The sequence below is a fragment of the Ambystoma mexicanum genome, chromosome 6q (genome assembly GCF_040938575.1).
Source record: "Ambystoma mexicanum isolate Mex_15411 chromosome 6q, UKY_AmexF1_1, whole genome shotgun sequence".
Classification (NCBI taxonomy): Eukaryota; Metazoa; Chordata; class Amphibia; order Caudata; family Ambystomatidae; genus Ambystoma; species Ambystoma mexicanum.
Genome location: NC_090937.1, coordinates 43930310 through 43944124, shown reverse-complemented (window position 1 = coordinate 43944124; position 13815 = coordinate 43930310). Strand labels below are relative to the sequence as shown.

At 50.3% G+C, this 13815-nt stretch overlaps 1 protein-coding gene across 1 annotated transcript in view; it reads left to right on the top strand.

The window, feature by feature from the left end:
- Window positions 1-13815, top strand: part of EIF4E (eukaryotic translation initiation factor 4E) — a 416202-nt gene that overhangs the window by 347537 nt on the left and 54850 nt on the right. Inside the window, exon 6 of the mRNA XM_069630448.1 lies at window positions 1002-1141. Coding sequence (XP_069486549.1) covers window positions 1002-1141 — 140 coding nt within the window. The remainder of the gene's footprint in view (window positions 1-1001; window positions 1142-13815) is intronic.

Sequence of the window (13815 nt, the reverse complement as noted above, 5' to 3'; positions counted from 1 at the left end):
CTGTACACACCTTTACAAAACACTACTGTCTAGATGCCCACTCTAGATCTGATTCCCAGGTGGGGCAAGCAGTATTAAGACATTTCCTTCTCACAACCCACCTCCAACTCCGGGTACTGCTCCGGGTACTGCTCGCTAGTCTATGCACAGCATGTGATTCTAAGCAGATTAACAAACATCAGAAGACAATGCATTATTTACTGTAAAAGCATTTCTGATGGTTGTATCTGCTTAGATTCACATGCGCCCACCCTTCCTCCCCACTCGGACGGAAGGAACATAGACATCCTTATCTTTCTCTTTTCTGTACTCACTCACGTCTAATAGGCTCCCTCAGGGCAGAAAAAATACAAATAGAGGGACTTCGACGCGTGAGGGATTGTGGGTACACTGCACGTCACTATAGGGATAGTGTTACAGACACGCCTTGTCGACGTCCCCTTTTTCGACTACGAAAAACAAAATGCAATACTCCGCAGTGACCACTGGATGTCGGACTATGCACAGCATGTGAATCTAAGCAGATACAACCATCAGAAATGTTTTTACGGTAAGTAATGCATTGTCTTATTGCTCACATTGATTATATAAAGTTTTACTTTACATTTTGCCTTTTCTAAAGTCCACACAATGTTTCCTTAGAAAAATACATCTCTTGGTTTGTGCCTTCTGAATACCCTGTTGAGCACATGTTAGTTGGCCCTCGTTTGCCCTGCCACCCTATCGCTTGCATAGCTTGGTTTACGTGAAGGAAACTCGGTGAACGAAGTCATGTGAGTGTACTCGGACCCTGAGGGTCTAAGGAATCCTCCTAACACTTGGTACACACACTTGACCGATCAAGTGCATGGAAATCACTTCCAACTATATTTAACATTTCTTTTTCCTATTTAATTTTCTACAGTATGAGCGATTGCTTCAATTTTTACGTTTGTGTATAGTCAATTGTATTGTGAAATAGCTTGGGTTTAAAAAATATGTATTTACATTTTTATTCCCAGTTGTTGTGCCTTATTGGAGAGGCTTTTGATGTCCACAGTGATGACGTCTGCGGAGCTGTTGTTAATGTCCGAGCAAAGGGTGATAAAATAGCAATATGGACTACTGAATGTGAAAACAGGGAAGCAGTTACACATATAGGGTAAGTGTTTTGACATTGAATTTTTTATACAGATTTTCAAATAGTTAAACTTGGAACAAAATGAGACTCCTCGCCATTTCACATGCGAGCATTAGAAGTTCTGTGACCTGGAATTGCATATGTACAGTAGTGCTGCTGTTAATATACCTAGCTTAATCCCACTGAATGGTTTGTTGTATTTTAATCATCATCCTAGCCTAAAACATTCTCATTCACCTCAGATATGCATATTGGGCCCTATAACTGTAGTCTTCACTTCTTTGTTGGGACCGTCCCTCAAACCATGCCTTGGCTTTCCCTTAGCGCCTTCCCGAGGGCGTTCAACCTACCAGCGCCTTGAGATCATACCAATGGTACATAAGGCGCTATATAAATGCAAAATAACATAACATAACCACAACAAACCCCTCTAGCGTGAAATCCACCTGCATTTTACAAAAAGGGGAGAGTGACTGTTTTAAGTAAGAATTGGTGCAGTCCATCTAATGTGGGACTACACAAGACATATATCTTGGTATTAGGTAACCTAACTTTTAATATAGGCCTGTACTACTCAACTAGGTGGTGTGACTGAGCAGCCAGGCTTATCTTTGGGGTAATGTGAGCTGTAGCACTCTACAATGAAATCAGTAAATATAGAAAACAACTGTAATACTCTGCAGCTTGCACTAGATGTCGGCCGATGCACAGCATGTGAATCTAAGCAGATAAAAGCATCAGAAATATGATTACAGTGAGTAATGTATCCCTTATTTCTCAGGCGTGTGGAATCTGCTTGGATCACATGCTCTGCATAGGCCGACATCTAGTGCAAGCTGCGGAGTGTTACAGTGGTTGTTTTCAAAACACGAAAAGGGACGTTGACAGTGCTTGCCAGAAATACTATCCCTAGTGTGACGTCCACTGTAGCCATGATCCCTCACGCATCGAGGTCCCTCAGATGGTTTTTTTCCACCATTCTAGACAGGCGCGTATAGCAGAGTTCCTCTTTCGGCGTAAAGCCATGGATTTATTTCAATTATCGATAGTTCATTCTTCCTATCCTTTACTCCACCGACATTCGAAACATCACGCCGGTGAAGACCAAGAATCTGCCTGTCGAAGCACTACGGCGACGGACCGTTCGGCCTTGGAAGGCCGCCCAGGGCCTGAGCCCAGACAGTAGGGCGAGAGGGGGGGGAGGTCATTCTAGAATGTAGATGCCCCTTTTCCTACACTATTTTCACCCCGCTGCCAGTGTCTGTAGTTATGGACAGGACCCCATTTAAATTTTGCCCCAAGTGCAATCGTAAATTCCTCTGGGTCGACCAGCATTTAGTCTGTAACTTATCTCCCAAGAGACCACGTCGAAACGTCTTGTCGAGCGTGTAGGCTCTTCAAGCCCAAGACTTTAAAGGACCGCCCACTATGCCAGGCAGCTCAAGGCCATGGAGGTAGGTGCTTTCAGTGATGGCAGCAGCGCTGCCATTTCAGACGGCGTGGGCGACTGGGCAGCTCCGGCCAAGCGCAGGCCCCCGACCCCAGAGGACAGGATGGCGGTTGTGGGGACTACACCCGGCGGCAGAAGCGCTTCAAAATCACACACCACTAAACACATAACCCCAAGTTGAGACTCAACACATTGGTCGAGTGTTCAACAAAGCACAGCACCCAGGGAAAGGTCAGTTGAGTCCCTGTCCTCTGGGCGTTCTCGTTCGAGATCGCCGCACGACAGGACCCAACCGGCGAAAGACGGTCTAAGGTGTCGCGCGCAAAACTATCCGAAGGCTCGTCCTCCGCAGACAAGACTTCGGCCCTTCCCACTCCTGAAAGTCGATGCTCCGTGTCAAATAAGGTAGTATGCCTCAAACAGCTGGTTACATGCGGCTCTGGTGGGGGGGGGACTGGGGAAGAACAGTACATAAGAAGTCCTCAAAGACCCCTCCTAGGGATAGAAGCCCTCATAGGGAAACAACTTCTCAGGAGGAGAAGCCTAAGGAAACTAGACCATCCCTAATGAGGACAAACCTGTATTATTTATTATTATTATTATAGACTAGGCCTAAAAAATCTGGGGTTATTCCTCCCACAAACGAAGACTTAGGACTTCCTTCCCAACCCTTGGTAATCCCAAATTCATCAGAATGGTCTTCACAAGACATAGATGGGGTAATGAGGAGAATGTCCTTCATGGCCAATTTCGCCGAAAAAGACCCAGCATATTTCCAGAGTTTCCACCCACCACAGCTCCCTCCTGGGTCTCAAGTCTCTACTCAGCCTTCTCAACTCCCTTCTAAAAGGTCTCGTACAGATACTCCAGTGCATAGCACAGTCCTAGAGCTCCATGACCCGGACTCCGAAAACGAGGACCTCTCAATTGTAGAGGTAGCTGACCCTCAGTACAATGAGGAGGCAGCAGACCCTTATTATAGGGACGATGAGGACCAAGAGGCTGACCCAGACGCCAATATGTACCAGATAGACTCACCTATCGATCAGGATCCTCCTATAGTTGATTCTTCTGTTGACAGCCAACCCCTTCTTAATGAGGTGCTAACCAAGGCGGCAGAGCACTTTCAAATTGACACCCAAGAAATGCAGGAGGATAAAGACTTTGTAGAACAGATCCTTGGGGACAAGAAAACGGTGGTGCAGTTTATGCCTTTACTCTAATCATTACAGTGTAGAATACAACCGTCATTGGAAGCCCCTAACCTCACACGGGCTGTGAACCCACATGCAGAAAAGATTTTTAAACCCGTACCTTCAGACCCTCTGTATATATTAGAGGGCAGCTGTAGCCAGACTCATTATTTGTAACTACAACTAGGAAAAGAGCTGGCACCCCCCTTGCTTCCTCCGAGGGCTCCACCCGACAAGGAAAGCAAAAAGATTTATACCTGTGGGATATATTGACCCACTCAACAGTATTTCACCACATCACCAAGCTTCATTTGCGCAAGAAACAAAAATGGCTGCGCTGGCTCCTGTGCGCACCAGGATCTCAAAACTGCGTTTTGCAAGAACAACAAAAATGGCTGCACCATCCTCCCAAGCACACATCGGGCAGGATAGAACCAGGGGGCACATTGAGACTGCCAGTGTGTTGCCACATAAACAAAAGGAAGAAAGTGGAAAAAGCAGCGTTGCTTTGCTGTGAAAGTCAAAATATCCATTGAAAAGAAACCCTTTTTCACCTTTTAATAAATGCGGCTTTGACGCTAATTCCCTCTGTTCCTTGAAACCGCTGTGATTAAAAAGGCCCTGTCATGCTCAGGATATTTCACTGTGCTTCACCAAAACCAGGCATAATTCCTGAGTGACGGGCCCAGTCAAACCAACTCTGAGAGAAATCAATAAGCAACTTCACTTTCACTCCCATGGGAACACGTGTTTGTTTCTTTCCAACAGTATCCAGGCTCAGCAGTTCAGAGACTTTAACTCTCTGAGCCAGGTCATTGTCAATGTATCTATGCTTCAGATAAAACTCCTGCATTCATGGAAATGACTATAGCGGCAAAGACAGTGTGGAATCTGAGGGAGCTGCCAAACTGATTTTAAAGAATGAAATGCTAGCCGTTTTCAACACGTGTAAAAATGTGCTTTGTTGACTAAAGGGGAAAAAAAGGGCCTGTTTAAAAATAAACTGAATGAAAGCCTGCCTTATTTAGCAATGTGAAGAGGTTTTGTTGCTGGGGAAAGTACACCCTTGAGCTATTTTTATTCCTTAGGTTTGTTTAATTCAGGACCCAAAAATCAGGAAATGAAGCTTTTGAACCAACTATGCTGAATTTGCAAGCTAAAAAGAAAAGTTATTCCAGATGGCAGGGTGAAACTTCCCCCAAGGGGAAGGGGACCATCATAAAAACTCTCAGCAAAGAATAATAACCCCAGGATAATTACAGGGTGGGGAAGAATCTTGTCTCTGCTGAGCTCAATGAGATTGCTGGGACAAGGAGATGTGAACAGAATGTTGCATGTGATTGTGATTTCTGCAAGGCGCTCCAAGGAAGATCTCCATGGCGACCCTGCTGTTCAGGGGGTTTGCTTGCCAGCTAAGACCATATATGGCTTACAAAGGATTGCCATTTGGTGCCAAGGACTATGTATGAATAAAAATGTTAAGACTTTAATCTCTGCAGCAGGACTTTGGAAAAATGTAAATATTTCACTGTTTAGAAGTAATTGTATGACCTTTCTTTTAAGACGTCATAGGTTTCATTGCTGCATAGGGAACAGAAGTGACAAAATATTGCAGATTACCAGAAAAGTATACATGTCCCAAATGTAAATTTGTATACTTGTATACCTTATGATCAACCCCACATATGTATAAAGTTATGGAATTTTAGGCCGAACTTTTCATGCTTAAGATGATCAAAAAGTAGTAACCGTCCAAAGTAATGTCTCTTAGATTGCATGATTGGACGGCTGTCCTTTACATAAAATGTGACCTGATAAAGCAATTTATTAAGGTGCCACCATTGCACAAAAATGTAAATACTGATGACAGTTTTTGGCAAAAAGGTCTGTGGGAAGTCTTTTTTCCATCATAAAATACAACCTCATAAACTGGGTGCAACACAGGGGAGGCAACCAACCTTGTCCAATCCATTTGTTTGTCGAGCGTGTAGGCTCTTCAAGCCCAAGACTTTAAAGGACCGCCCACTATGCCAGGCAGCTCAAGGCCATGGAGGTAGAAGGTGCTTTCAGTGATGGCAGCAGCGCTGCCATTTCAGACGGCGTGGGCGACTGGGCAGCTCCGGCCAAGCGCAGGCCCCCGACCCCAGAGGACAGGATGGCGGTTTTGGGGACTACACCCGGCGGCAGAAGCGCTTCAAAATCACACACCACTAAACACATAACCCCAAGTTGAGACTCAACACATTGGTCGAGTGTTCAACAACGCACAGCACCCAGGGAAAGGTCAGTTGAGTCCCTTAGCGAAGCCGTCCCAGCAATATAGTCAATGATGTCACTATGCTCTATATAAAGGGTCCCTGACGGGACTCCAGACACGCACTTCCTGATTTCCTGCGCTGCGTTCCTATACCCGTCATCTTCCTGATCCAGACTCCACAACAAGGCCAAGCATTGCTGATCCAACTCTAGGGCCAACTGCAAAACCCAAGCAGTGCTGATCCCATTCCCAGCAAGGCCTCCAATATACAAAAAAAAGCACTAAATCTCCCATTAACAAGGGGAAAACTGGTACCTTTGGCATCCTGATCCAGCCTGGCTTGCTGCCACTCACTGCATGCTGCTGCAATCCTGCTCCCTTGATGACCAGAATTGCCAGTCCAGAAGTGCTACCCGGTAACCAGAACTGGCCAGCTGTTTGGCAGGCGACCTGCCGTGTAGTGACCAGAACCCTTGACTGTCCAAAATCCAAAAACTAAAGTGGACTGTGAGTATCAATTGCCACCCCATCTAAACCCATAGCCTGTCCTGTCTTTGTCCTTATCCCACTCACTCAGTCATCCTATCTTTATCCTGATACCTTGTTCAAACTGTCACAATCATTCTTGCCACCCTGCCATTGATTTCTAGTGCTAGCGCCATCTCTTTAGTAATTTTGTCTTGTGAAATCCTGATTTATTAATTCTATTTCGAGTACTCGGACTGGTTCCGCCAGGGTGGGCTTTGGGGCAAGGCGGTTGAACTCGCGAATCAACCCTGGAGCTTACTGTGTCCCTCTTTGGTGGCCTAGCCTGAATAATCTAGTGTAGAGTAAAACTATTCTTGCCACAGCTGATTTTCTTTCCTTTTTCACGCCTTCATTTACTCCATGCGCCTTCTTAGATCTTGCATAACTCATTCAATTTACCAGCTAGAGACTTACTTTCACTTCCATAGTGTACCTGTGATCTATAGCTATCCCCCAATATTTCCCCCGTTTTTCAAAGAAACCGTTTTAGTAAATGTACGTGGAAAACGGGGATATTTGCAAAGTTTCCGACGAGTCCCGTGTCATTTTGATTGTAAACTGTTATAAACCTTCCATTCATTTTTCGAAACGTATGCTCTTGCTTATCCATTGCTTGCGATTGTTAGTATCTTACATTGTTGCTTTGGTGAAGAACTGTATTTGTTTGAAGGTTTTGGACACATTCCTTATTTTATTCATCCATTTTCGAGTGTCTTTTTGTAACATTGCAAGGGTTTCGAATCAGTTTTTCACTCTTATTTGGGGAGGGAAGGTCGGATTTGAATTCCGTTTTCAGCTTCTTATTCCTAAGTAACTGCTGCTTCCTTATCCATTCAGACTTGATTATATGTGGGGGTGCTGTTGAGCAGCCAGCAAGATGGCCGCCTATCTTCAGAGCTCTGACCCACAGACCACAATCTGCGCGCAATGGTGGAATTCCGCCATCCGTACCCCCGAAAACTACGCCGGATTGTCCCCTGATCATTGGACACACTCTGTGAAAAAAAACCACTGTCAGCGGTTCATATGCACCCGAGATACAGCCGATTACGCTGGCCGGCCGTGTGGACAAGCTGGGCCTGCCCCCCGGAAACTTGGAGAGCGCTGGGACCTTCGCGGCCCCGGATGACGCCGCTGCTAAGCTAAGGAGAATCCTGTTGACGGGCCCCCAGACGTGCTGCCGCGGGAGGACGGGGACCGCACTGCTGTTCTGTGACACCAGCCGGAGCACCTTCCACTCTGCCGCCGCGGGCCCTGCTAACAGCGGGCGGCAACGGTAGGTGTCTCCAAGGGAGGGCGCGGGTGGCGCTGCCGCCTCTATTGTTGCCTCACCGGGGCTCCCACGGGTCCCTGTTCCATCGGTGGGGTGGCCGCGGCTCCCCCACCCCCTTCATCCCCAGCATCACTCGCCGTCCTCCCTGGGTGCGGCGGCAGTCTGTGGCGGCCCAGCCCCACGCTCCAGATCTAAGACTCTTGCCGTACCCGGCCCCCCTGTGCGAGAGTCCCAGTGCCGCGTAGTGCGGCTGGGCGCATATGGGCAAACCGGCTTTCCTGGTCCCCCCACTCTCCCCCCCCCCCACGCACTGACTGCCCACTCCCGTGCGCTGCGGGTTGAAAGCACTAAAAAGCCAACGGAAGGTGCAGCTGAGACAGCAGGCTGCGCGACTGCCCTTCACTGAGCTCAAGTACCATCTTACGCGGCTGCCCCTCGCATCAGAAGGTTCCTCATCTCCATTTGCTGGGAATCCGCCATAGAGGAACTGTGACTGTACAAGGTGCTATAAGGGATGAAGGCACCCCGCTCTACCAGCGTTCGCAGCTGAAAACATCTCCTTGTCCTGGTGGGCCCCCCTACCCACCCTATTAACTGCACTTCGCCCAGAGCGCCCAAACACAACCTAATGTGATACTGGCTACACAGGAACCCACCTGAATCCCCCCCAGCTCTCTCCGCCCACTGTGCCTGCAGCTACCACGAAGCACCTGCCGAGCCCACCATTATACAGCCCTCTGGCCGCTCCATGTCCACAGCTCCCCCACTACCTCTGCCCAGCCATGGGCTGGCCACTCCCAAACTGTCTGGGCAAATATCTGCACTACCAGGTTCAGACTGCCTACACGCCGAAGCCACTGGCCAGCTACCACCCCCACAATGGGACTCCTGACCTACGATCACCACCAAACCTGTCGGGCTAGGCGCTGCTCCCCACCACAGCAATGTCCAATAGGTCGCGAGGAACCAGCAAGGTTGGCGCCATGGATAAGTTCACCAAGGCAGCACCCAGTGCGGCCCAAGCGTCGTCCCCCACAGTACAGGAGGATGGCGATATCCTGCCGGACCCACCCCCCCAGCCTGTCTTAACTACAATGATGGAGTCCATGGCTAAAAACATTGCAGCCTTCCATGAAAAATTGGATATCAACGCGAATGTGGCCTCCTTAAGAGCTAAACTCGACCAACATGGGGCCAGAATCACTGAGGCGGAGCAAAGAATAGGAACCAATGAGGACAATGTTCATACCCTACAAAACACAGTCACGGAGCTCGTCCGTGACATGAAACAGGTCAAAGCTAAGTGCGACGACCTTGAATCGAGGTCGCGAAGAAACATTCGCATAATCTGCGCTAAAGGGTCGTATGGAACTTGCGGTCGAACAACTTCTCAAAGACCTCGATAACCCTGAGCTGTCACCATTCTTCACTGTTGAAAGAGCACATCACTCACTGGCACCCCAGCCTAAACCTAGAGAATTCCCCAGACCAATAATTGCAAAACTGCTAAACTACAAGGACAGAGACCACATACTCCGCCTGGCCAGAGAGAAAGGGGAACTAAGGGTGGACTCGCAAATCATAAGGATTTTCCCTGACTTTTCGGTGAGGGTGCAGATGGAGCGACGCCAATTCGGAGGTGTAAAAAAAAAATGCTAAGAGATAGAAAGATCGAGTACGCAATGCTCTTCCCGGCTCGCCTAAAATTCACTCCCCGCAACAAGCTCTACTTTTTCACGGTCCCAGACGAGGCAGTCCAATTCATCGAGGCACAAATCCCACTAGTGGCCTCCCCAGAGGAACCAATGGATGACGACTAAGACCAAGGCTCCCAAGCCCCTACTGGAGGCCTCACCGGCCGGGCCCAGACTATGGACTGCCCCCCCCCCCCCCCCCCCAACGGGCTATCTTGTTCCCCCTTCTCCGTCCTATTCTGGGCCTAACATAGCCCCAACATCAGCCTTTCAAGAGCACAACCTTTGGAAGGGGGTACATCTCTAACTTTCCTGACTATAACGGCGCACACTGGGCCCGAACCTTGATAGCCAAGCCTTACTGTTAGACACCGGCCTATGCAGTTTTTGCTTGGATCTCATTACCTAAAAACATATTTGCTTTTTTTTATAACCTAAAGTTCCATCAGCCGTTCAAAAGTCCAATGATGTTTCAGCATATCATAACATGCATTAACAAATGTGGGTCAGACGGCAGCGGTAGCCCCCACTGCAGCTGCAATGCCTTCTAAGGCGGAGTGTTTATGTTTAAGCCCCGGTTGGGCTAGTGGTCCAGTGTCGCCAAGTTGGGGATGGCACGTAGTTGGTCGCTCTGGGGGTGGGTACTATCACACTGCTAGTTTGTTTCGGGCGGTGAGGGCGGGGGGTGGTGAAGTTAGGGAATGTTGCACAAAAATCAGCAGGAAGGTAATGACTGGTTTTGAAGAGGCGTGTCCACGCCACTGCAGCGCATACGGTTGTAGACTGAGACAGATCCTTTATTTGGGATGTCCCATAAATTGTCAGTATGGCTATTAAAATGATGACATGGAATGTTCGGGGATTGACAAATTTCACAAAGTCCCGTAGGAACACAGCGTATGCACAAAGACATGGGATCAAGGTACTCGTATTGCAGGAGACACACGCTCTGAAACTCCTATCATCCAACCTAGCACAGTCCTGGGGCCCCAACAGATTCTATACTCAATACTCCACTCAATCCAGGGGAGTCCTGACCCTCATCCACAAATCGGTAAAATTCACACTCCACACATCCCACATCGACAGAAGGCAGATATGTGATTCACCACTGCACTCTGGCTAACGAGGAATGCTTGCTCGTAAACTCATACGGTCCCAACACTGACTCCCCCAAAATGTATAGACTCAGTGACCGCCATCCTCATGAGTTATGTGGAAGTTCCCATTCTCTAGCATGGGGTCTGGCATGGATTCACATGCTCATGAATATTCCCCGTCAGGCTGGGAATCCTCAGTAAAGAAAAAAATCAGTATCAGTTTCTGATCTGTCTTTCTTAGTAGTAACCAATCGCTGTTCTCTGGGTGATACTGCCCCCAGCCAATGACTGCCCTCTCCCTAAGCCCCTCCCCTGGCAGCCATCGTCAGATTTTTTTACCGCACGTTCAAGTGTTGGGAGTCCTCGTGCTGTAGCTCTCGAGCTTTTACTGCGTTTTCACGCTTTTTCAAAGAGATTTTCAAATTTTTCGGTTAGATCGAGCCTCGAGCTCCACCATTCTACTTCTGATCAATGGGGACCCGTTTCGGAATTTTCTACGCCCCTCAAGGATGAAGTTTTTGTCGAGTTACGCTTCTTGGAGGATTCCAGAAGATCTGAGGCCTACCATGGACATGGCCCAGGACAAGGGAAGCTAGACGCCCGGATCCAAGCTGTTCAGGAACTGCCCTGGATGCGGGTTACAGAATGTTTTCAAGGAGGACGAGCATTCGAGATGTCTCTACTGCCTTCTTGAGGACAAGACGCACGTGGAGAAGGACTGTGCGTTCTGCAAGAACCTATCGGAACGGACCATGAAGGATCGTCGTTCCTGCCTCACCAGCTGGCTGGAGAAGGGCCCAGCAGGTGAGAAGAAGAAAAGGTCAGAGCGGTCTTCTAAGTCCTGTGAGGGTGCCCCGGCGACAGGGGCCCAAGAGAAGGCTAAGCACCTCGAGTCTGCGGGCACCGGGAGCGCTGAACGGTCGGGCTCTTCGGCTGCCAGGCAGGACGCGCCTTCCCCGGCACCATCAACCACGAGCCAACGTTCTGGTTCGGGGAAGAGGAAATCCGAGAACCAGGGTAAGCTTCTGGGGAGGCCCCGGTCGATCTCGAAGGATTCATCCGAGGGGGAGCGAGGCGGTGACCCTCCCCCCAAGGTGAAGGCCTCAAGCGCACCCAGGTGGTGAAGGCCTTGATTCACCAGGCTAAGGCCTCTATTGAGGGAGTCGCTGCGGCCCTGGGGAGGCTACACCAGTGGAGGCGACCTCGGGGCCCAGAGTTTCCCTGCCACCGCGGAGGGAATCCTCTTTCCAGCCCATCGACAAGACCCCCGTGAAGACCCAGGTGGAAAAAGAGGGGGGTGGGCGGCCGGTGGCCATTACGGACACGGATTCAGCCTCTGAGGAGGAGCTGGTGGAAGACGTGAAAAACCTCAACGAGAGGTTCGAGAAGGTACGATCCCACGGGAGGGATCCCGAAGAGGTGGTCGAAGAAAGAGACGGTGGTGCCGACGAGGCCCCAGTGGAGGAGCGGCCATCCCTCCCGTCGCAGCCATTGCCAGAGCCTCAGGACAACTCGGCGGCCATTTTGATGGCAATCCAAATCTTATGCACGGAGATGAGGGCGAGATTACCATGAACCCCGGCGGACGATCCAGAACTGGGCCCGTCGGGGAAGCCCTCCGAGCAAGCAGAGGCGGCGGGGGCGACCGCATCAACCTCTACTTCCCCACCTTGATGGCGAGGGTAAGAAATTGGACGCCATGGCGCGACGGGTCATGTCGGCTGCGGCGAAAATTAAGGCGGCCAACGCCTTAGCGATTGTGGCCCGTTACGACAGGGAGCTATGGTACAAAATATCTCCCCTGCTGGACTTCATACCAGACAAGAGGGCGCATGCCCTGGAGATTCTGCAGGAAGGTGGTGGCGTCGGACCACGCCATTACGGTGGCAACGGACATTGCCGACACCGGGTTTCGCCAGTTAGGCAACGGTGTTTGCCTTCGACGACGAGGCTGGCTAAAGGCGACAGACTTCCGTCAGGACGTGCAGACCAGGGTGTTGGACATGCCATTCGACGGCAACAACCTGTTTGGGAAAACGGTCGATGAGTCGCTGCAGGCCATCAAGGCCGACACAGAGACGGCCCGAGCCCTGGGAGTCCTTCAGCAACGACGGCCCTTTCGGAGCGCTGGAGGCAGACATCCCAGGAGGCCTACAGTGGTCGCGGCAAGCAAGGAAGATCTCTGCGTCATCGGCAAGGCTGCCTCCAAGCAAGATTGAACCGGCCTGCGCGTCGGGCCCCCACTGAAGCACCCCGGTGGGAGGCAGGCTGGCGAAGTTTGTCAGCCTGTGGGAGTCCATCTCCACCGACCGTTGGGTGCTGGATGCCCTGGCCCACGGGCACACTCTCGAATTCCGAAAGTGTCCCTGCATTTCTCCCGTGGCCAGGAAGGAAAATCACGTCCCTCAGCTGCTGTTGGAGGTAAAGGCGATGCTCAAAGGCGCCATCAAGCTTGTCCCCAAGAGGCTCTGGGGCTCCGGAGTATACTCCAGATGCTTCCTCGTCAGAAAGAAGACCGGCCGTTGGCGCCCCATCCTGGACCTACGTCGGTTAAACAAATACATCAAGGCACAGAAGTTCAGGATGGTCACCCTCCAGCACGTGCTGGGACAGCTGGAGGAGGGCAACTTCGTATCGTCGTTTGATTTGGAGGATGCTTACTTCCACATCCCCATCCTAAAAGGACACCAAAAGTTCCTCAGATTCGTAGTCCAAGGACGCCACTACCAATTCAGAGCTCTGCCATTCAGATTGAAGTCGGCACCCAGGGTGTTCACCAAGTGCCTAGCACTAGTGGCGGCGCGGCTTCGCCTGCAGGGGATCCACGTCTATCCCTACATGGACGGCTGGCTCATACGCGCAAGGACAAGAGAACTCGCCGTCGAGCACACGGCGAAGACCGTCCTCTTACTCATGGAGCTGGGATTCTCCATCAACTACCGGAAATCCCATTTGGTTCCATCGCAGGTGGCACTGTTTCTGGGAGCGAATCTCTATACAGTGGAGCGATTGGCGTCTCCGTCGGAGGAAAGGAGTAAGGCCGTCTTAGGCAAGGTGCAGCGCCTGCTAGCCATGGACGTGGCCAGGGTGAGATCCATCAAGTCCCTCCTCGGAATGATGTCCTCATGCATCTACCTAGTGCGTCTGTGCAGACTACGGATGCGTCCTCTACAGGAGTTCCTTGACGCCCGCTGGATGCA